This window comes from Schistocerca piceifrons, chromosome 2, assembly GCF_021461385.2.
Source record: "Schistocerca piceifrons isolate TAMUIC-IGC-003096 chromosome 2, iqSchPice1.1, whole genome shotgun sequence".
In the NCBI taxonomy this organism is placed as follows: domain Eukaryota; kingdom Metazoa; phylum Arthropoda; class Insecta; order Orthoptera; family Acrididae; genus Schistocerca; species Schistocerca piceifrons.
This window is the reverse complement of record NC_060139.1, coordinates 469,887,706-469,910,465: the sequence shown is the minus strand read 5'-3', so window position 1 is coordinate 469,910,465 and position 22,760 is coordinate 469,887,706. Positions and strand designations below refer to the sequence as shown.

Sequence of the window (22,760 nt, the reverse complement as noted above, 5' to 3'; positions counted from 1 at the left end):
TATGGAAACAATTTAGAAAGGGAGGTCAAACCCCATTGGGCAGAGACAAGCAGCAGCAGCAGGACTAGAGAATTACTAACCAGTGTGCTAGCTGCCGTTAGCACCACAACACAAATGGCTGCATTTTGAATGGTGCCATGACTGTGAAGCATGGACTGCCATTGAACTGTATCACTTTGTGCTCAGCGATAAAACACCTCTGCACTACCCTTGACGACCATCATCTGCAAGCGTGAGGGAAACCTTAGGAGAGGTACTTCATACCAGTGTTTTAGACACACACAGTAGTGTTGCTCCTGGTGTCATGTTGTGGAGAGCCATCTGATGCAACTTCAAATCATTGCTGGAAAGGTTTGAAGAAACTCTGAAAGGCAATTTTCAACAGGACTATGCTTGTCCACACAACATGGGCATCTATGAAATACCTGCATGATGTTGAGATACTCCCATGGCCAATAATATCCCCAGATCTGTCCCCAACAGAACATACATGGAACTAATTAGGACATTAACTCAGTCCCAGTGCCATTATCCAAGACATCAAGGAGCAGATACAAGAGCTGTGAGGCAGATTACCTCAGGATGGCTTATTACCTCAGGATGGCTTTACGACACCCTTCTCAACCAAATTAGTGTGTGCATCCAGGCCATGAGGGATGCAACATCATAATGATAATTGGACTCATACTGCCAAGTTCTTTGTAAATATGAGTTGATATCACAGAAGCTCTTAACCCCTAAAGTCTCATTTCATTTCCTCCTCCCTTTCTGGGTGCTTAACTTTTTGGTCAGGCATTGTATTTATATATAGCAAAGAACACGTATGCAGGATTTAAATTTAATATGGTGGAGGTCCAAAATACTTATTACATACAATTATAGTTTACAAAGTGCTGGTTATTAGCTGCTTTTCCATGCTTGTGATCAAACACACACACACACACACACACACACACACACACACACACACACAGAACACTGTCTCTGGCCACTGTGACCAGTCTTTTTGTTGTGGCTGTCTGCAACTCCATGTCTCCTCTGTATGATGAGTAATGATCTATCCTCCTCATAATATTGTTATTCTTTCCTGGACTTCTGACTGTTTAACATTACATTAAATTATATCATTGATGATGACATCACAGATGCAGTACAAGGTAAGACTGGAAAATGTTGGGGCAGAGACTTAATTGTGGCCTTTTCAAAGGAATCATTTCACTGAAATAAGTTAGGGAAACACAAATCAGGATGGTTGGATAGGTGTTTGAATCCCATTTTGTACTAAATATAATCTAGTATCTCAAGCGCCTCTATCAGTACAGTTCTAAGAATTATAGACAATGTTGTATTCAACTGTGTGCATATTTCTTAGATGAATCTACAATCTTCTAAAAACACTTGTAATTCATATTACAGAATTTGTGATTTTTTCTAAGTGAGCTACAAGCTTTCAGAGGAAAAATCTTCTTTCAAACATAAGCACACTTCTGGAAAAAGTGAGAAGAAAACATATTTTCCATTTCCCATACAATTAGAACACTGTCAGCTGTATTTTTAGATTACCAAGAATTTTCATTAAACTTCTGTATTGAAGCTTGACTTCTCCAGAAAGTGACATTTTTCTGCTACACTCATCTGAAATAATGCACACATTTATTCATTAAGTATGTCATAGAATATTCTTGAAACTGTATCTCGGAAGCAAAAGTTAAAAGTTGCTTGCAAAGTTTACATATATTTCTTTACAAGCAACATTAACATTGGGGGTGGGGAGGGGGGGGGGTGAGGGGGGGGCGGAAGGTACCAGTTTTTAATCCTCACATCTGCATGCCATTGCTTAAAGGATGGGCAGATATGTGTTATGAATTATTGATTTACTTAATTTATGATAATAATGTGAGACTTTTATACTTATATATGCCTATGAACTTTAGTTAACATGTTTTAGAGTCTACATGTACTGTTCATCTTACATTTCATAACAATAAAAATGCAAATTTGCATGTCTCACCTTTAGCACACTGAGTTCTTGCTTGAGCTCTCTGATTCGTTCTTCTATACTCTTACGAGATGAGCGCCATGCGCGTGGATCCTCATAGACAGCATTTGTACAGTTGACACTACCATTTGATGTCCTAACACAACCTCCAGGATAAAAATCTTGATGTGAATTATCATTGTTGCCTTGTGATTCCTGTAAGCAGACAGCATATGTTATGAAAACACAACCTGAGGTGTTTGATTTATTCCCTTTACCCAGCAGCAGCAGAGACAAACACAAGCAGAAAGTCATGGCTGCTGCTTGGAAACGAAGATTGCTTCATCTGGCAAAAGATGTAAGAGGATTGAAAGAAATGAGACTTGGCATTGATCGTGGAAAACATAAAGGTTGTCTGATGGAGGAGGATACAGCAGGGTAGAAAGAAAGGCTAACCGACACCAGAATCATCTCATCCTGTCCTGATTCTTGATCATAACTAACTTTATAAGATAGTCTCCTCTGCTCCAGCACTTTTCTGTCACAAGGCACATAAACCTACACACCAAAATTTCTTATGTGGGCTATGTTTCTGCCTACCTCTGCTGTTAGTTGTTAAGTTGGAATTTATCCTGCAGTCCAAGGCATAGTACATAAGCTATGTTCCTTAGTAAATATCATTTACTGGTCTACAGTTAAACTGCCAGAATCATTAGTATTACAATCTAAGCACACAGGCTCAACTGTAAGAAAAAGAAAAGATGAAATTGTTCAAAACTTTCTTTCAGGATAAATTTCAGTCATTAGTTGCAAATAAATTTGATAATGCTTTACCCTTTTGACAAATTAATTTAGCTTCAAAAACTTAGTATTACTTTAGCAGATGTCAATATCTTCTTCATAGAGGGATAATGCCATGGTATGTCCAGAAACATATACATTTTATGTGAGTGTGTTAAACACCGATTGACAATTTACAGTAACATAATCACATCAATGTATCTGAGCATAACAGATACATAGATGTGATTATCCTTCTATGAAGAATGTCTTGACATCTGCTAAAGTAATAGTAAGCTTCTGAAGATGACAAATTAATTTGTCAAAACTGGTACAGCATAATAAAATTTATTTGCAGCTGATAATTGAAATTTGTCCTGAAAACATAATACTACAGTTGCTGAAAATTACAGTCATGAATAAAATAAAACTATTATTGTTATACATTGTAGTGGTAGATGTTGCTATAATAGCAACATGTCTCACTTTCCGTTTACTAGACCGATGAAAGATGTATGTGTGAAAAATGTGACTTTAATTAGCAGCAGAGTAAAGAGCATTTGTTGTGCCCAGGTTTGTTGGAATTTATGTGGAGATATGAGAAGGAAAAATGTGGGCACAGTGCATAAAGCAATGATGGATATGTAGTTTGGACTGGCCAGTGAGGGGTCACTTGCATTTTGCAGTTGTGCTTTGGATTTCTGTGGACTCCAAGGAAGAAGGAGACCTGATGACAGTGGTCAAGCACCAAACGAAAATTAATGTTATATAGAGTCTATGCCAAACTATCTAGAGTTAAGTATGAACTTAGGATTTGGCAAAGCACTGAAGCATCAGGTATGAACATGTTGTCCGAAAAGCTTTGTTAATTATTAATATTTGTTTTAGTGTACTTGGCGATTTTTGATTATTATAAGAAATGGAGCAAAGACTTTGCATCAAATTTTGTGTGAAAAATGGAATAAAGTGCTCTGAAACACTTGAAATACAGTGAGTCTGCTATAAGTAAAAACACGTTTACAAGTGGTACAAGCTCTTCCGAGACGGCCGAGAAGATGCCAATGATGAACCTAGTTCTGGACACCCCAGCACATCAACAACAGATGATAACATAAAAGCTGTGAAGCAAATTGTTTTGGAAAATCATCAAATTACCATAAGAGAAGTTGCTGAGGATGTTGGCATAATGGTCAGCTCATGTCAGGCAATTTTTCTGGATGTTGTGGGCATTAGATGTGTGTCGGCAAAGTTTGTTTCAAAACTTCTCAATTTTGATCAGAAGAACCGTTGTATGAGCATCGCTTAGGTGCTCTTGAATGGTTTCAATGATGATCCTGATTTGCTAAACAGGTTCATAACTGGAGATTATGACATCGAAACCAAAGCCCAATCGTCCCAATGGAAGCATCACGGAGAGCCAAGACCGAAAAAAAGCACGCCAAGTTCAATCAAATACCAAAGTTTTGCTCACTGTTTTTTTCAAATACTGTGGCATAGTACATCATGAATTTTTGCCTCAAGGTCATATGATCAATAAGGAGTATTATATTTATGTTATGGGATGTTTACAAGAAGCAATAAGTAAAAAAGTCCGCAATTGTGGAAAAACAATTCATGGCTTTTGCATCACAACAATGGACAAGCTCATTCATTGTTGCTTGTGAGATATTTTTTGGCCAAAAACAACATGACAATCATGCTTCATCCATCATATTCACCAGATTTGGCCTCCTGCGACTTTTTTCCGTTCCCAAAACAGAGGAGACCTATGAAAGGATGAAGATTTTCAATGTTTGAGGAAATAAAAACTGCATCGCTGGCAGTACTCAAGGCTGTACAAAAAAGTGCTTATGAAAAGTGCTTTGATGGTTGGAAGAAGCATTGGCACAAGTGTATTGTATCTGAGGGGGATTACTTTGAAGGGGACAACATGAGTATTGACGAATTAATAAATATTTTTTCATAAAAATATAGAGTCACCTTACTCTTTGGACACACCTTGTATAAAATGCAGACTAGAGTGCTGGGGTCGTCAACACCTATATAAGACAACTAGAGTCTGGCACAGTTGTTAGATCAGTTACTGCAGCTACAATGGCAGGTTATCAAGATTTAAGCGAGTTTGAAAGTGGTGTTATGGCTGGTGCCAGAGCGATGGGACACAGCATCTCTGATGTAGTGATTTTCCCATATGTCCACTTCATGAGTGTACCGCGAATATCAGGGACCCAGTAAAACATCAAATCTCTGACATCGCTTCATCCAGAAAAAGATCCTGCAAAAACGGAACCAATGACGACTGAAGAAAATAGTTCAACATGACAGAAGTGCAAACCTTCCACAAATTGCTGCAGATTTCAATGCTAGGCCATCAACAAGTGTCAGAGTGTGAACCATTCAATGAAACATCACTGATGTGGGCTTTTGGAGCCAAAGGCCCACTCGTGTATCCTTGATGACTGCACGACACAAAGCTTTACGCCTTGCCTAGGCCTGTCAACACCAACATTGGACTGTTGATGACTGGAAACACGTTGCCTGGTCGGATGAGTCTCATTTCTGATTGTATCAAGTGGATGGACGTGTACGGGTATGGAGACAACCTCATGAATCCATGGACCCTGCATGTCAGCAGGGGACTGTTGAAGCTGGTGGAAGCTCTGTAAGTGTGTGGGGCGTGTGCAGTTGGAGTGATACAGGACCCCTGATGAATCTAAATATGACTCTGGCAGGTGACACATATGTAAGCAACCTGTCTAATCAACTGCATCCATTCATATCCATTGTGCATTCAGATGGACTTGGGCAATTCCAGCAGGACAATGTGACACCCACATATCCAGAATTGCTGCAGAGTGGCTCCGGGAACACTCTTCTGAGTTTAAACACTTCCACTTACCACCAGACTCTCCAGACATGAACATTATTGAGCATATCTGGGATGAAACTTCCTGGCAGATTAAAACTGTGTGCTGGACCGAGACTCGAACTCGGGACCTTTGCCTTTCGCGGGCAAGTGCTCTACCAACTGAGCTACCCAAGCATGACTCACACCCCATCCCCACAGCTTTACTTCTGCCAGTACCTCATCTCCTACCTTCCAAACTTTACAGAAGCTCTCCCGCAAACCTTGCAGAACTAGCACTCCTGAAAGAAAGGATATTGTGGAGACTTGGCTTAGCCACAGCCTGGGGGATGTTTCCAGAATGAGATTTCCACTCTGCAGCGGAGTGTGTGCTGATATGAAGCTTCCTGGCAGATTAAATTAAGTTTCATATCAGCGCACACTCTGCTGCAGAGTGAAAATCTCATTCTGGAAACATCCCTCAGGCTTTGGCTAAGCCATGTCTCCACAATATCCTTTCTTTCAGGAGTGCTAGTTCTGCAATCTTCCTGGCAGATTAAATTAAGTTTCATATCAGCGCACACTCTGCTGCAGAGTGAAAATCTCATTCTGGGAACATCCCTCAGGCTGTGGCTAAGCCATGTCTCCACAATATCCTTTCTTTCAGGAGTGATAGTTCTGCAAGGTTCGCAGGAGAGCTTCTGTAAAGTTTGGAAGGTAGGACACAAGGTATTGGCAGAAGTAAAGCTGTGAGGACGGGGCGTGAGTCGTGCTTGGGTAGCTCAGTTGGTAGAGCACTTGCCCACGAAAGGCTAAGGTCCCGAGTTCGAGTCTCAGTCCAGCACACAGTTTTAATTTGCCAGGAAGTTTCATATCAGCGCACACTCCACTGCAGAGTGAAAATCTCATTCTGGAAACGTATCTGGGATGCCTTGCAATGTGCTGCTCAGAAGAGATCTCCACCCCCTCATACTCTTATTGATTTATGGACAGCCCTGCACGATTCATGGTGTCAATGCCCTCCAGCACTACTTCAGACATTAGTCAAGTCCATCCCACATCGTGTTGCGACGCTTCTGCTTGCTTGTGTGGTCCTACATGATATTAGGCAGGTGTACCAATTTCTTTGGCTCTTCAATATATATTTAATAATTTATACGTGAAGATCACCTAATTACTACAAATATTTACATTACTGGTTTCAGCAAATCATTGTCTTCTACAGATATGATAATTAATGCACAAACAGTTTCATCATGATGTACAAATTTAGTAATGTATACTGAACATCATCATGATGTTTGTATACATCATGGTGAAACTCTTTATGGATTATCGTATTTGAAGATGGCAATAATATGCTGTAACTCATATCCTGGTCACAACGAGGAAATTTGTGAGAATGTAAAGACTGTTATACAATAAAGACACACAGGGGTATCTGCTATATTGAATGAAGAGCATTATTTAAAATCTTCAGCCACTGTTTGTTGTTTTAAAATACAATAACTTACATTACATTACTTATTTTGGCACTGAATTAAAAAAAATGCAAACCAACCTCAATATAGCTGGAAGAAAACATACAAGATCAGTGTGACCTGAAGAATCTTTTTATTTCGATTCCTTTATCATCACTGTGCAAAAAAGACAGGGAATGAGAGAATTGGTTACACTGTATTCAGATACATAATTTAGTTAAGGGTAGACGAATATCCCATTCAGTGAGAAATTTTGACAATCATGAATTACTGAAGATCTAATTAGCATAAAATTTTCCCCAAAGCCTCAAAGGCAGGCAAGATTCTTTATGCTGGGAACTGAAATATTTGATTAAGAACCAGAGCACATTAACATATATACAAGTTTTAAATAAGTTTCAGTGTCTATCTTTCAGAGTTTCAGGAGAATAGAAAGGATGTAAGATTGTTGAGTGGAAGGAAAAGTGGCGCCCAACCTTGGGTCATGAAAAGTACAAACTGCACGAAAACCAATAAAAATAACTAATGTTTGAGATCTCAACAATTGTTCCATATTCTCAACAGTTCCCACCATTATATACACAATAATCATGATATTAAACATTCAGCTAAGTTTACAAACAATGAAAAGAAGCCTTACTGCACCTTTAAAGTAGAAATTTCATCCTCTATATCGGCCATGATATCAGTAAGTGTGTCAGCAGTGTCACGTTTCCTACGTGTATGCGTGTGATACTGTGCTAAGAGGCTGTCCAGAGTATCAGAATCAACAGCATTTAGAATCAACTGATGCCGAAGTTCTGGAGCAACACGTCTTCGTTGGCGTACTGGTGGTAACATCTTCGTCTTCATATCTCTGACCAGCTGTGCACTAACAGAACACACAAAGAAATACAGTAACTAATTATTTCATTGACTGTATACATCATCATTTATTGGAATGTAACAATATTCTGCAGCTTACATAAAAAAGAACAGAAGAAAAGTACCAGTTTAACGTTCACTGGGACTGGGTCATACGGGGCACCTATGTCTACATATACACTCCACAAGCAGTGCATGGCAGAGGGCGCAGTAGACAAACATTAGATTTACACAATAATGAAACAATAACATAGTACATCTTATCTACATTCTAAGAGCATCCTCTTTCGGTAGTGACTGTTACCAGTTTTCCAAAATATGACTCACCGGGTAAATTGACGCTGGCCTCGTCTGTCATCACTTTCAATGTGTGTAAACATATGTCCTGAATCTGTGAAACATGTACACTTCTTCCCAGAAAGTCTTGGAGCCAGGGAGGTCTGAAACTTGCATTTGTGCTTTCGCCACCTATTTCAGGAAGACAAGTCGCCTGTCATAAGTTAAAAGCCCACATACTGTTTTCAGTTATTAATTTCTGTTGTTACACATGTCAGTGTATATAAGTGCTATATTTAATTAAATTCACTCTCTGAATGAAATATTTTTTAAAAAACTTTAAACATGTGGCATAATATATATATATATATATATATATATATCTTCTGGGACTACCTGTTACCATCTGCAGTGCAGTGCCACTTCTGTCCGAGGTGACATGGGGCTTGCATTTCAGGTCTCTGGCATTCCAGAGCAAGTCGTTCTATTTTACTGTTTCCAACCACTGGCACAATTCTGTTGTCAGACTGCAAATCTGGTCCTTAAAAAAATTTAAAATTATATTTCAATAATTTTGAAAAATGTTACTCACATGACATTTGACTATTCATATTACAATAAAGTAGTCAACTGTTGAGCACACTTGGCAGTAAGTGGTGTCATGTGTATAGCTGTCAATATAACTCAACTGTCTGTGAAGATATACACCCTCATTCAAGTAAATACAGCTCGCTGCAGCAAATGAGCTATGTGATAAAGTACATAGCCCTCATCTTTAGGCCTGCATCTATTATAATGCATTATTCCAATGAATAATGACAAAAATTCAAAGACAGGAATAAGGCAGTATGAAGAACATTTTTTTTTTTTTTTTTTTTTTTTTTTTTTTTTTTTTTTTTTTTTTTTTTTTTTTTTTTTGCAAAATGATTTCAATGAGCAAAATCTGGAATTTGTTTTTGATGCTTTTGTTGCAGTAACATTCAGCAGGCAGATCTTCCGGTTCATGATATCTCTTTATGAACATTTTTAAAACAAATAATTCTTAATACAAGAACAAATATGCACCATATATATCCAGAAATGTCTGGAAACTGGTTGTAAATTCTTATTGTTATCAAATTTAAAGTAAATTATTCATGAATGACTTAGTAGCACAGTCACAAGTCAAATCAATAACAAAATTTTAGCATTTGTTCCCTGTTTTGTTCTAGAGTGCTGTCAGCACCTAACATATTCAGTTCTGATGATACTTTACATATAAAAAGAAATGTCACTCACAAAGTGATAAATCTTTCATGTTAAACTCCAGGTCCTCAATAAAAGCTAGGCGCATACTATCTCTAACAGGACCATGCATCATAGCACTTTGTGATAGTTCAAAGTGGCAACTCGACAAAAACATTTACAGAAATAACATATGAGGTGCGACAATAAAGTAATGAGACTGATTTTCTTTGTAAGACGAGACAACCCTGCAGGCTTGTGTAAGCACAATATCTTTGACCTTGGTCTATAAGCTGCTTCTAGTTCAAGCAGCACATCAATGCAACTGCTCAGTTGTGAGTTGTGCTGTAACAAGTTAACACATTTTTCTGCCTCTTGTCATGGAAATGAAACTGCATAATATTGAACAATGGTATGCCACTTCTTTTTGTGTTAAATTCGGCGAAAACATGATGAAAACTTACAGTAAGCTTTGGAATGCTTTTGGAGAGGAGGTTATGTCAAGAGCTAAAGTTTTTCGTTGGCATAAAATGTTTAGTGAAGGCAGAACGAATGTTGAAGATGAAGACCGCAGTGAATGACCATCAACCTCATGGACAGATATCAACTTCGCCAGGGTGCATGAACTCGTACGATCTGATCGAAGATTATCTGTGAAAATGATTGCAGAAGAACTGAACATCAATTGAGAAATGGTTCGTCTAATGATAACTGAAGTTCTTGGTATGAGAAAGATTTGTGCAAAAATGGTCCCCAAAAATCTTACACCACAACAGCGAGAAACACGGAAAAATGTGGCATCCGATCTGTTAGAGCAAATGGAAATCAATCCAGAATTGTTGAGCCGTGGTATCACTGGTGATGAAAGTTGGTTTTTCGGTACAATCCAGAGACAGAATGCCAAGGTTCGCAATGGTGCTCAAAGGGATCACCCAGACCAAAAAAGGCTCGTATGTCAAAGTCAAAAGTGAAATGCATGCTTGTGTGCTTCTTTGATTCCTACGGAATTGCCCATAAACAGTGGCTGCCTCCTGGACAAACAGTTAACCAATATTACTACAAAGAAATTTTAGAAAGACTTCGTAAAAGAGTTCTTCATGTCCATTCCAACATTGCTGATAATTGGATTCAACATCACGATAATGTGCCATCCCATACTGCTCCGTCAGTACAGCAATTTTTAACCTCAAAACGCATTTCAGTACTACCACGGCCACCTTATTCACCAGATATCACTCCGTGCGACTTTTTTCTATTTCCAAGAGTCAAAATGGTGGTCAAGGGACACCATTTTCAAACAACACAAATGTTCAAAAAGCTGTGACGAGGGTCTTGGAGGATATTACAGAAGATGAGTTCCAGAAATGTTACCATCAATGGCAGAGGTGCTGGAAAAAGTGTGTGCAATCAGAAGGGAACTACTCTGAAGGAGACAACACTAAACTTGACTAAAACGGTAAGCAACATTTTTTTTTTCCACACCAGTCTCATTACTCTACTGTCGCACCTCATATGTCACTGGAAGGAAAGGGGGGGGGGGGAGGGGAGGGGAGGGGAGGGGAGGGGAGGGGAGGGGAGGGGAGGGGGGGGGGAGGGGAGGGGAGGGAATATCAGCTGCATCAGGACTTCATGCAAAATCAGTGGCGATGAGTGAAAATTTGTGCTGGACTGGGACTTTAACCCACGATCTCCTGCTTATGAGACAGTTGTGTAAATCACTGTGCCACCCAAACATCATATTTATCACAAATGTGTGGGCTACCTCAGCACATTCTCAGGCTGGCTCCCACCTAGCACCACCTATCCACAGTTCCCATCAATGTCCTCCAAGCTCCCTAATTTTAGATTCCCGCTGGAGGTTGAACTTAAATGTGCATCCATGCCAAAGGTTGTGGATTCATTGCCCACTGAGGTGAATCAATTATATGAATGCATGGTATCTATTCTTTTGAAGAGGTCTGCACAACTAGTGAAATTATGTTCTTTGTCACAGCATATACATATAGTCACACACTGAGTCTGTCTCAATTCGTTTGTGTGCCACTTGATGCCTATGTTAAGTGTTTGCCTTTCACCATATCATTGGTGAGCCACTTGTGAAAATGTTCACACACTGAAGCACTAAAGAAATTGATATAGGCCTGTGTATTCAAATATAGAGAGACGTAAACAGGCAGAATAGGGAGCTGCAGTTGGCAACGCCTATATAAGACAACAAAAGTCTGGCGCAGTTGTTAGACCAGGTAATGCTGCTACAGTGGCAGGTTATCAAGATTTAAGTGTATGTGACTGTAGGCTTTCCTGGCATAAACTATTGATGAAGGTTTCTCGGGTCTCCAGCCTGGTGGTACCGTTGATATCTCATGACATTTCGGAAAGTGTCATACTACCCATCTTCTGGAAAAGTGTCGAGATATGCAGAGCGAGCTATTTATATGTGCGGTCATCCTCCTCCATTGGACCTTGGATGGTTGCGGTGGAGCAGCGGCGTGCACGCGTTGGTGGGGATGACGGTTGCCCCCAGCAGCTGCGTTCGGTTCTTGGTGTAAGCATTCTGTCTGCATCCACGGCAGAGGACGTTGATGGGTGTGTTCCCGACGAATTGCCGCTATTGCAGGGTTCCATGCTACGCTTAGTTGGTATCCCTCATCTCTGTTGACCAGATTGTCGTGAATCATTATTTCTATGGATTCTTTGATAACGCTTTCCCAGAAGCCAGATGCTCAGCACAGTACCTTCGTGTTTTGAAGTTGAAGGTGTGTTCTTCATTTATGCTGTGTTCTGCTATGGCTGATTTTTCTGTGTGACCTAGTTGCACACATCTGATATGTTCTTCACAGCATTGAAATATGCAGCGCAGTGTTTGCCCAATGTATTGTTTTCCACATTCGCATGGTATGCTGTATACTCCTGGTGTGTTAAGGTTCAGCGCATCTTTGGCAGAACCTAGGAGCTCCCTCGTCTTTGGTGGTGGTCGGAGAATGGTTTTGATATTGTATTTGCCCAGTAGTTGTGCAATGTTGGCCGAGAGCAGACCCACATATGGAAGGAACGCGAGTTGTTTGTCTTCTTCCTCTTCAACATCTTCTTCTGGGGTTCTCACTGCTTCCTTCTTCCTTTTAAGCACCCTGTTGATCTGCGTTTCACTGTAGCCATTTTGCTGGAAGACTTCCCTCAGGTGTTGCAGCTCAGATGGCAGGCTGTCTTTGTCACAGACAGCGCGCATCCTATGTGCCAGGTTGGTCAGTACTGTTTGTCTTTGTGCTGTTCATTCATATTCATGCAACAAGCTGCCACCATCCAGCATTCCTTCCATACTAACCCAGCGCAGCATGGAACCCTGCAATAGTGGCAATCCATCGGGAGCGTGCTCGTCAACATCCTCCACTGCGGAGACAGACAGAATGCTTACACCGCCATCCCCACCACCGTGCACACGCCGCCGGTCAACCACAGCCACCCGAGGTCTAGTGGAGGGGGGTGACCGCACATATAAATAGCCCACTCTCCGGAAATCTCAACACTTCCCCAGAAGATGGGTAGTATGACACTTCCCGAAACGTCGCGAGATATCAATGCTACCACCCGGCTGGAGACCCGAGAAACCTTCATCAAGATTTAAGTGTGTTTGAATTTATTGTTATAATTGGCGCATGAGCAATGGGACACAGCATCTCTGAGGTAGCAATGAAGAGGGGATTTCCCCATACATCTGTTTCACAAGTGTGTCATAAATATCAGGAATCTGGTAAAACATCAAATCTCCAACATTGCTGCATCCGAAAAAAGATCCTGTGAGGACAGGACAAACAATGACAGAAGAGAATCGTTTAACGTGACAGAAGTACAACCCTTCTGCAAATTGGTGCAGATTTCAATGCTGGGCCATCAACAAGTGTCAGCATGTGAACCATTCAGTGAAACATCGTCAATATGGGCTTTCAGAGCCGAAGGCTCACTCATGTACCCTTGATGACTGCACGACAGATAGCTTTATGCCTTGCCTGGGCCCTTCAACACTGACGTTGGACTGTTGATGACTGGAAACATGTTGTCTGGTCAGATGAGTCTCGTTTCAAATTGTATCGAGTGGATGAATGTGTATGGGTATGGAGATAACCTCATGAATCCATGGACCCTGCGTGTCAGCAGAGGACTGTTCGAGCTGATGGAGGCTCTGTAGTGGTGTTTGGCTTGTGCAGTTGGGGCGATATGGGACCCCTGATGTGTCTAGAAATGACTCTGACAGGAGACACATACATAAGCATTCTGTCTGATCACCTATATCCATTCATGTACAACGGACTTGGGCAATTCCAGCAGGACATAGTGACACCCCACACACCCAGAATTGCTACAGAGTGGCTCCAGGAACACTCTTCTGAGTTTAAACACTTTCGCTGGTCACAAAACTCCCCAGACATGAACATTATTGAGCATATATGTGATGCCCTGTAATGTGCCATTCAGAAAAGATCTTCACCCCCTCATACTCTTAGTGTTATAATTGGCGCATGAGCAATGGGACATAGCCCTTCAGGATTCATGGTGTCAATTCCCTCCAGCACTACTTCAGACATTAATCAAGTCCATGCCATGTCATGTTGTGGCACGTTTGTGTGCCTGTGGGGGCCCTACACGTTATTAGGTAAGTGTACCAGTTTCTTTGGCTCTTCAGTGTATTATATACTTGCCGACTGGTATGTACTGTCAGTTCAATACCCTGGACTGTTTACATTCTTTTCTGTTCAGAGTCTTGCAGCTTCCTCCATTTTTAATGTCATGGAATAAAGATGCTGGAAGATGTGCCATGGGCACATACCAATAGCTTTCTTGATAATGTCATTATTTAGGAATATGGCAAAAGCCTGATGGGCCAGATATGCAGGGAGATACAGTTTTCTCTCAATTGCTGCTCATGGTTACCCTACTGCTGCTTAAGGCTTAGGCTGAGGTTATTCCACAGCACTCCCTTTCATTTCTGGGAAGCTCACAGTGAGGGAAAGGTAATGTTATGGAGAAAGAGCAGTTTAATTGAATATGCCATTGAAAAAGGATAAGTTACAAAGTTTATTGCATTCAGGAGGGGTAGATCGCCACTTATTTTTATTTTCTGTACTTTTATCATCTTTGTGACCCAAATAGTTAACCTTTGGTCACATCTACTGATGCTTGCTGAAGTACATTTCAAGCTTCAGTTTATATTAAGAAATGATTTTCTGTACAAAATCTACACATGTCTCTAGCACTTCTAAAAATATTATCCATGTGGGAAGTTCCAGATTCACAAAGATAAAAATATGTTAACACTTTGCATGAACCATGCTGCTTCTTAAAAACACAAAAACATAGAATGTACTCCAAATATTAGATAACCAAAACTATACAATCATATATATTAGATTAATGGTCTCAATTATTTTTTTAGGTATTTATATGAATGCAGGGAATCAAAAGTGTCAATATCATGAATAAATATCTTCAAGTTTTGTCTCAGCTATCTAAGATGTAATAACATTATTTCTAAAACAGTCACTATATGTTAATACAGATGTAAAATAACAGACATGGATAACATTTTGAACATATCATAATTAATTACAATGTCACAAATAGAATTTGCAACCAGTTGGCTGGAAATTTGTGACATTGTTATTGATAACAATATTAAGATGAAATCCTTCCTAGCAATGATTTATTTCAATCAAAATTTGCAATACAAAACTGACAGGAGAGGGAATTATCCGTTGCTCTTATGCAAGATGATGGCTGTGAGTTTAGCTGGTTAACCATGCAGTTTCATGAGATCATATCAATGATCAGCTCATCAACATATGTAATTACAATAAGCATACACAATGAATATTTTCTGTAATAATGATACTCACTTGCTAGTATCGGAAGTTCTTCCAGTAAGCTGCTTTCATGAGAAAGTGGTAGCACATTTGCTGAATTGTTGACCAAGAAATCATCTACTTCGCTGCTCAAGACAGGTGGCAAAGTAGGCATCTCTGTTGTATGGCTGAAGATTCTTATTGCATCTGTTGTACTGAGAGTGTCTTCTTGACGTGCAGCTTCTGGTATTTCTCGCCTCCCACTACTGTATAAATCATTGTGTGTTACTGATAAAATCTCAGCTTTAAGGACAGAAGGTAAACATCATTCTATTAAGACATCAAACAACTTTCATTAATTCAGATTATTGTATTAAAAAGCTTCTGTTCATCAGAAGTATTTAGTCACACAGCTCAATAATGAAGCAAAATCCTTTTTCATAAGCAATGCATACAATTCATGTTTGATAGATACTGACTCTTCTTCTTTTTTTTTTTTTTTTTTTTTTTTTTTTAATGAAACAGTCTATTCTGGTAAAATTAATCCACATAAAAGATTTTGCTACAGTAAAACAATATTGTGCATTCACTGTGGTGTATGAATGACTTTAAATGTTGTTTATTTATTTATGTTGTTCAGGAAATCATTTTTGTCACATTGTTTGTACATATGATATAGGACAAGAGGTAAATACAATTAATTTATGATTACAGTGGTCATCGTGACTTCATGACAAACACAATCAAAGTACATAACAATATAAACTGATATACTCATACATACACTATGTGAACAAAGGATCCGGACACCTGGCATAAAATGACTTACAAGTTTGTGGCACCCTCCATTGGTAATGCTGGAATTCAATATGGTGTGGGGCCACCCTTAGTCTTGATAACAGCTTCCACTCTTGCAGCCATATGTTCAATCAGGTGCCGGATGGCTTCTTGGGGAACCGCAGCCCATTCTTCACCGACTGTTGCACTGAGGAGAGGTATCGATGTTGGTCGGTTAGCCCTGGCATGAAGTCGGCATTCCAAAACATCCCAGAGGTGTTCTATAGGATTCAGGTCATGACTCTGTACAGGCCAGTCCATTACAGGGCTGTAATTGTCATGTAACCACTCAATCACAGGCCGTGCTTTACAAACAGGTGATCGATCATGTTGAAAGATGCAATCGCCATTCCCGAATTGCTCTTCAACAGTCGGAAGGAAGAAGGTGCTTAAAACATCAATGTAGGCCTGTGCTGTGATAGTGCCACACAAAACAACAAGGGGTGCAAGCCCCCTCCATGGAAAACATAACCACACCCATAACACCAGTGCCTCCAAATTTTACTGTTGGCACTACACATGCTGGCAGATGATGTTCACTGGGCATTCACTATACCCACACCCTGCCATCGGATCGCCACATTGTGTACTGTGATTCGTTACTCCACACAATGTTTTTCCACTGTTCAGTCGTCCAATGTTTATGCTTCTTACACCAAGTGAGGCATCATTGGGCACTTACTGGCGTGATGTGTGGCTTATGAGCTGCTGCTCGACCATGAAATCCAAATTTTCTCACCTCCCACCTAAATGTCATAGTACTTGCAGTGGATCCTGATGCAGCTTGGAATTCCTGTGTGATGGTCTGGATAGATGTCTGCCTATTATACATTATGACCCTCTTCACCTGTCGGCAGTCTCTGTCAGTCAACAGACGAGGTCGGCCTGTACACTTTTGTGCAGTATGTGTCCCTTCACATTTCCACTTCATTATCACATCGAGAACAGTGGACGTAGAGATCTTTAGGAGAGTGGAAATCTCATGTACAGATGTGTGACACAAGTGACACCCAATCACCTCACCACGTTCGAAGTCCGTGAGTTTTGCGGAGTGCCCCACAATATCTAATGACTACTGAGGTCACTTATATAGAGTACCTGGCAGTAGGTGGCAGCACAATGCACCAATAAGAAAAATGTATGTTTTGGGGGTGTCCAGATACTTTTGATCACATAGTGTATGATGAGCAATTATTAAGTGAGACTACATGATCAACATGATTGAAGTACATTAGAGTACAAAGGGACATAATTCATAATTAACAATATTTGATAAATGACATTTACTTATTATGTAGTTCCAGAAATTCAGAGACAGAGTAGAAGCAGTGGTTAAGCAAGAACTGTTTGAACTTTGGCTCAAATGTATTTAAGATTGGTGTATGAACAATATTAGGAAAAGGATTGACTGCAACTCACCGTAAAGATGACCCATTAAGTTTCAGACAGGCACAGTGAAAAGACTGTTACAAATTACAGCTTTTGGCCAAAGTCTTGCTCAGCAAAGAAAACACACTTTCACACAAGTAAACACAGGTCACACACATGACTGCTACCACTGGCAGCCCCAACAGGAATGCAGGAATGTGACTGTCATGTGAATACAAATCTGAAGTTCTGAAGTTGGGTGGGGAAGGGGTTGGGATAGCGGGGTACAGTTGGGAGGGGGGGGGGGGGGGGTGGAGAAGAGCACTGTCTGATGCGGCATGCAGGGACTAGAGATTATCAGGCACAGATCAATAGGTGGAGTGGGGGGAAGGGAATAGAAGAAAAGGAGAGGAGCACATAAGGGAAAATGATGAACAGGTACATTGACAGAGGGTGGCACACAAAAAGGGTGAGGGAAAAAGGAAGGGAGGAGGTGATAGGATAGGATGAGGGGGTGCAAATTATTGGGTGGAGGGTGTGGGGGATGTAGGTTACAATAGGTTGAGGCCAGGATAATTTCTGGAGGAGTGTTACAGGGATAACTCCCATCTGTGCAATTCAGAAAAGCTGGTGGTGGAGTAGAGGAATCAGATGGCCAGGATTGTGAAGCAGCCATTGAAATGTAGTGTGTTATTTTCAACTGCATGTTGTGCCTCAGGGTGGTCTACTTTGCTCTTGGTTACAGTTCTGCAGTGGACGTTCATCCTAGTGGACAGCTGGTTGGTTGTCATACCAACATAAAAAGCTGTGCAGTGGTTGCAGCAGATCTGGTGTACAACATGGCTGCTTTCATAAGTGGCCCAACCTTTGGTGACACAAAGTAAGCCCATTACAGGACTGGAATAGGAAGTGCTGGGTGGCTGGATTGGGCAGGTCTTGGTTATGTAACATAATTCCAGTTTAATATACTCCTCTTTTGCATAAGTGTACTTTACATACAGATTTCCAGTTTTAGAAATTCTCTGTCGCCATCTTTGGATCTGGAGATGGCAACAGAGAATTGACAAAACTGATAATCTGTATGAATAAATGATTTTTGCGATCTTAGCAGCTGAAAATTTATTCAGTTTTCATAATGCTAAGGATATCCCCTAGGCTCATCATGTCATAAGTGTATATGACAATTTACTTGTTTGCAATTTATGCAAACCGACATTCATCATGTGAGAAGGTGATGTTCTATGCTGTTCTATGCTTTCACTTTAAAAACTGTCACATGTAAATAAAAAAAATTGAAATCTACATATGAACTTCATAGACAATATTTCATAAATATGCACAACTACTGTGCCCTCTCGATTTTTTAAATTTTTTTTCTCTTAGTATTTATCTGTAAGAATTATTATGTAATCTATGTAAATGAAAGTCTCTTATTACACCAGTAAATTGTATCTGTGCAGCATGTTCTATACATGTCAGCTAAAGATTATTGCAGCCTACTCATTGAAAAATCATTTCAATAAAGACATGTTGCTGCTCAATAGTACATTGTCTGACATGACAGTCTTTGCCATTCCGCTTTTGCAACAACTTCATTAGAAAGAAACCTGCTGCCACATCTTTGCACTGGTGTTTATCCTCACCGTGGCAACCACTAGTTTGCCTATCAACTTTACAACTTCAAGGGGAAGAAGCCTGCTGCCTCATCTTTGCAACAGCATCCAACTTCACCATGGCAACCAGTGGTTCCAAGTGGTTCACTAACAGGCCTTGAGAGGGCAACCCATGTACTGTCAAAATGAAGTTCGTTTATCCTACATGTTTAAATATTTTTAACACTTCTTAATTGACAATAGCTGTTAAATAAGCTAAGTTTAGTGTGTGTTTATTTTTATTTCTTGACAATGTTCTTTTAACTAAGAAATTTTACATTGTTATTCGACCTATAACCCATTGGTTAGTAATGACATCATTCCGTCAGAAGGGGGCGGAGCCTCCATTATATACAGTAAGACATGCACTGGTTTCTCCAGTAGTGATTCTCCAGCAGAAAGAGGTTCTTACTCATTGATAATTCATTGTTTTACAGCTTTATAACTTTATGTATTTTCTTTAATGTGTGTAGCCCTCTAATTAAAGCTTTGTATATGACTTGTAGGTCTGAAGATGACCACAGTAGTGGTCGAAACCGGTCGCCATAATAAATAAATTGTGATCAAGCTTGTTTTTGATAGTAAATATTTTTAACTTGCCAACTTTGGATTTAATTGAAAACAATAACTTTTAATCCAATGGTTGTTCCTTACAACACATTAAAACTTATTCAACTTTGACAATGGAACAGTATGATATTCATCTCTGAACAAATCTCGAACCTAGCTCTACATTATGAAGTCTAGAGGTTATGCACGTATCCAGGGAGACATCTGACTTTGTATTCATAATTTGCCTCATAAAAATCTCTTCTTGTAAAAACGTATTAAACATGCTGAAATACTTGCACACCATTTACATAATATTCATCATACTAAACCTGCTTTCATTGATACCCCACCTTCACTGAGACATAAGCTTATCTCCACTGCTGGGGCTGATTCATCTGGAGATAGCCAGATCAAATTATAGTATCTCAAGAAATTTGCCTCATCAGAATTTGACTGATGAGGAGAGAAAAGGTTTCCTAGTCATTATGCACCAATGTCCTAGGTTAAATCCCAAATTTTCCTGTTTCACGGAGTTTAGATATCTGAACCTGTGTTGCTCTTCCATATAAGATCACTGGACTCAGTGGTCCAGGTAGTGATGTTTGTGGAGGAGTGTACTAAGTTGGTTGGTTGGTTGGTTAGTTTGAAAGGGGGGAGGGTGGGGGGGGGGGGGAGGAGGGACCAAACTGTGTGGTCATTGGTCCTAAAAAACAAGTCCACAAGGGGTAGAGTAAAACAAATGACACATACAGCATAATAAAAAAAAAAAAAAAAAAAAAAAAAAATATTTATGAAGAAAAGGCAACAAACACTAAAAGGAATAAGAGAGGACAAGGAAACAGCAGAGAGGCCCAAGAAACAATTAGAAAAGAGTAAAACAAGAAAGATTACAGTGGCTGGCCGACCATGAGAATGGAAAGGAGAAGCCAGCCACTCTGCAACACATTTAAAATTCCACCCTAAAAGCACTAGGGTGGAGGACACAGAGGAACAAAGTACACACACTAAAACTCAGGTCAAATGATAAAACCCACCCTCATGAATAAAACATAACACTGAAGCTGCTGTTGAAGCATTGTTGCCCAACATCGAAGGTAGGCTGCTGGGAAAGTTAAAAGTCCACCATAGAGCGGCTAAAAGTGGGCAATCCAGCGAGAGGTGGACAACCGTCATTTAGGAGCAACAGCAACACTGAGGTGGGTCCTCGCAACAAAGGAGGTAACCATGTGTGAGCCACGTATGGTCAATGCGGAGTCAACAAAAGACAAATGATTCCCTGCGAGAAGCCTGCAGGGAAGACTTCCACACATTTGCAGCCTCCTTAATGACACACAGTTTATTGTGCATACCATTATGCCACTCCACCTCCCAAAGCTGAAAAACCTTGCGGTGTAAGAACAGAACACAGATCAGTTTTAGAGAGACCCATCTCCAGAAGTGGTTTCCGCGTAGCCTGTTTGGCCAGCCTGTCAGCAAGTTCATTGCCTAGGATGCCGAAGTGTCCTGAGGTCCAGACAAACACCACGGAATGACTAGACCATTCCAGGGCATAGATGGACTCCTGGATGGTCGCTACCAAAGGATGGCAAGGGTAGCACTGGTCGATGGAATGTAAGCTGCTCAGGGAGTCAGTACATAGGAGAAACGATTCACCAGAGCATGAACGGATTTACTCAAGTGCACAAGATAGGGCCATCAGCTCATCGGGTAAGGAATGCTGTTCAGTATGGCTGCCATGAATGTAGGCGAAGCCTACACGACCATCAGCCATCGAGCTGTCAGTGTAAACCACTTCAGACCCTGGAACACTTCAAGAATTGAGAGGAAGTGACAGCGGAGAGCTCCAGGGTTAATGGAGTCCTTAGGGACATGCAAAAGGTCCAGGCAAAACTTTGGCCTAGGGCTACGCCATGGAGTTGTATGTGAATGGATCCCAAGGAGAGGTGGTAAAAGCAAGGATGCCAGACAGAAGCAATCATATGCGAACTGCATTCATTAGCCCTGACCTGGGCCACCTATGTGGGAGGTGAACCGCCACGGTTGGGAAAAGAAGACAGTAATTAGGATGTTCAGGAGAGCTACGAATGTGTGCAACGTAACTGGCGAGCAGTCGCTAGTCGAACTCCGCAATGGTGCAATGGATTGAGCAAACGCAATGCTGAGGGTGCCAGCTGCTGCCAACACCTCCATTTAAGTTGACAAATATGAGGAAGCCAAGTCAAACAAGTGTCAAAAACCAGACCTAAGAATCGATATGTCTCCACGACAGTGAATCGTCACTAAGGTAAAAAGCTGGTTCTGGTTAAACGGTACAAACAGACAGAAATGCATGACACACATCTTCACGGCTGAAAACTGAAATCCATGGGCTAGAGCCCATGACTACACCTTGTGGATGGCTCCCTATAGGTGTTGCTCAGCAGCACCAGTACTGGTGGAGCAGTATGAAATGCAGAAGTTGTCTGCATACAGAGAAGATAAGGTGGATGGCCCTACAGCTGCTGCTATACCATTAATGGCCGCTAAAAATAGAGACACACTCAATACAGAGCCCTGTGGGACCCCATTCTCCTGGATATGGAGGGAACTATGGGAGGCACCAACTTGGACATGGAAAGTACGGAGCGACAAAACATTTTGGATAAAAATCGGGAGTGGGCCTTGGAGACCCCACTCGATAATGTGGCAAGAATATGAAGTTGCCAGGCTGTGTCATATTCTTTTCATAAATCAAAAAATATGGCAACCAGGTGTTGGCATCTGGAAAAGGCTGTTCAGATGGCAGACTCGAGGGACACAAGATTATCAGTGGTAGATCGATCCTGGAGGAAGCTGCCCTGACATGGAGCCAGTAGGCCACATGACTCCAGGAGCCAACCCAACCGCCAACACACCATACAGTCCAGCAGCTTACAAAAAATATTGGTGAGGCTGATGGGCCAATAGCTATCCACATCAAGTGGGTTTTTACCGGGTTAGAGCACTGGAATGATGGTGCTCTCCCACCATTGCGATGGAAAGGTGCCATCGTACCAGATCCGGTTGAAGACGATGAGGAGATGTCGCTTG

The 22,760-nt window shown here is 40.8% G+C and overlaps 1 protein-coding gene across 1 annotated transcript in view; it reads right to left on the bottom strand.

Annotated features, from left to right (window-relative positions):
- Positions 1-22,760, bottom strand: part of LOC124774601 (extracellular sulfatase SULF-1 homolog) — a 449,198-nt gene that overhangs the window by 75,987 nt on the left and 350,451 nt on the right. Inside the window, exons 9-13 of the mRNA XM_047249494.1 lie at positions 15,337-15,548; positions 8,621-8,765; positions 8,276-8,416; positions 7,730-7,955; positions 2,012-2,194 (exon numbers count right to left, since the gene is read on the bottom strand). Coding sequence (XP_047105450.1) covers positions 2,012-2,194; positions 7,730-7,955; positions 8,276-8,416; positions 8,621-8,765; positions 15,337-15,548 — 907 coding nt within the window. The remainder of the gene's footprint in view (positions 1-2,011; positions 2,195-7,729; positions 7,956-8,275; positions 8,417-8,620; positions 8,766-15,336; positions 15,549-22,760) is intronic.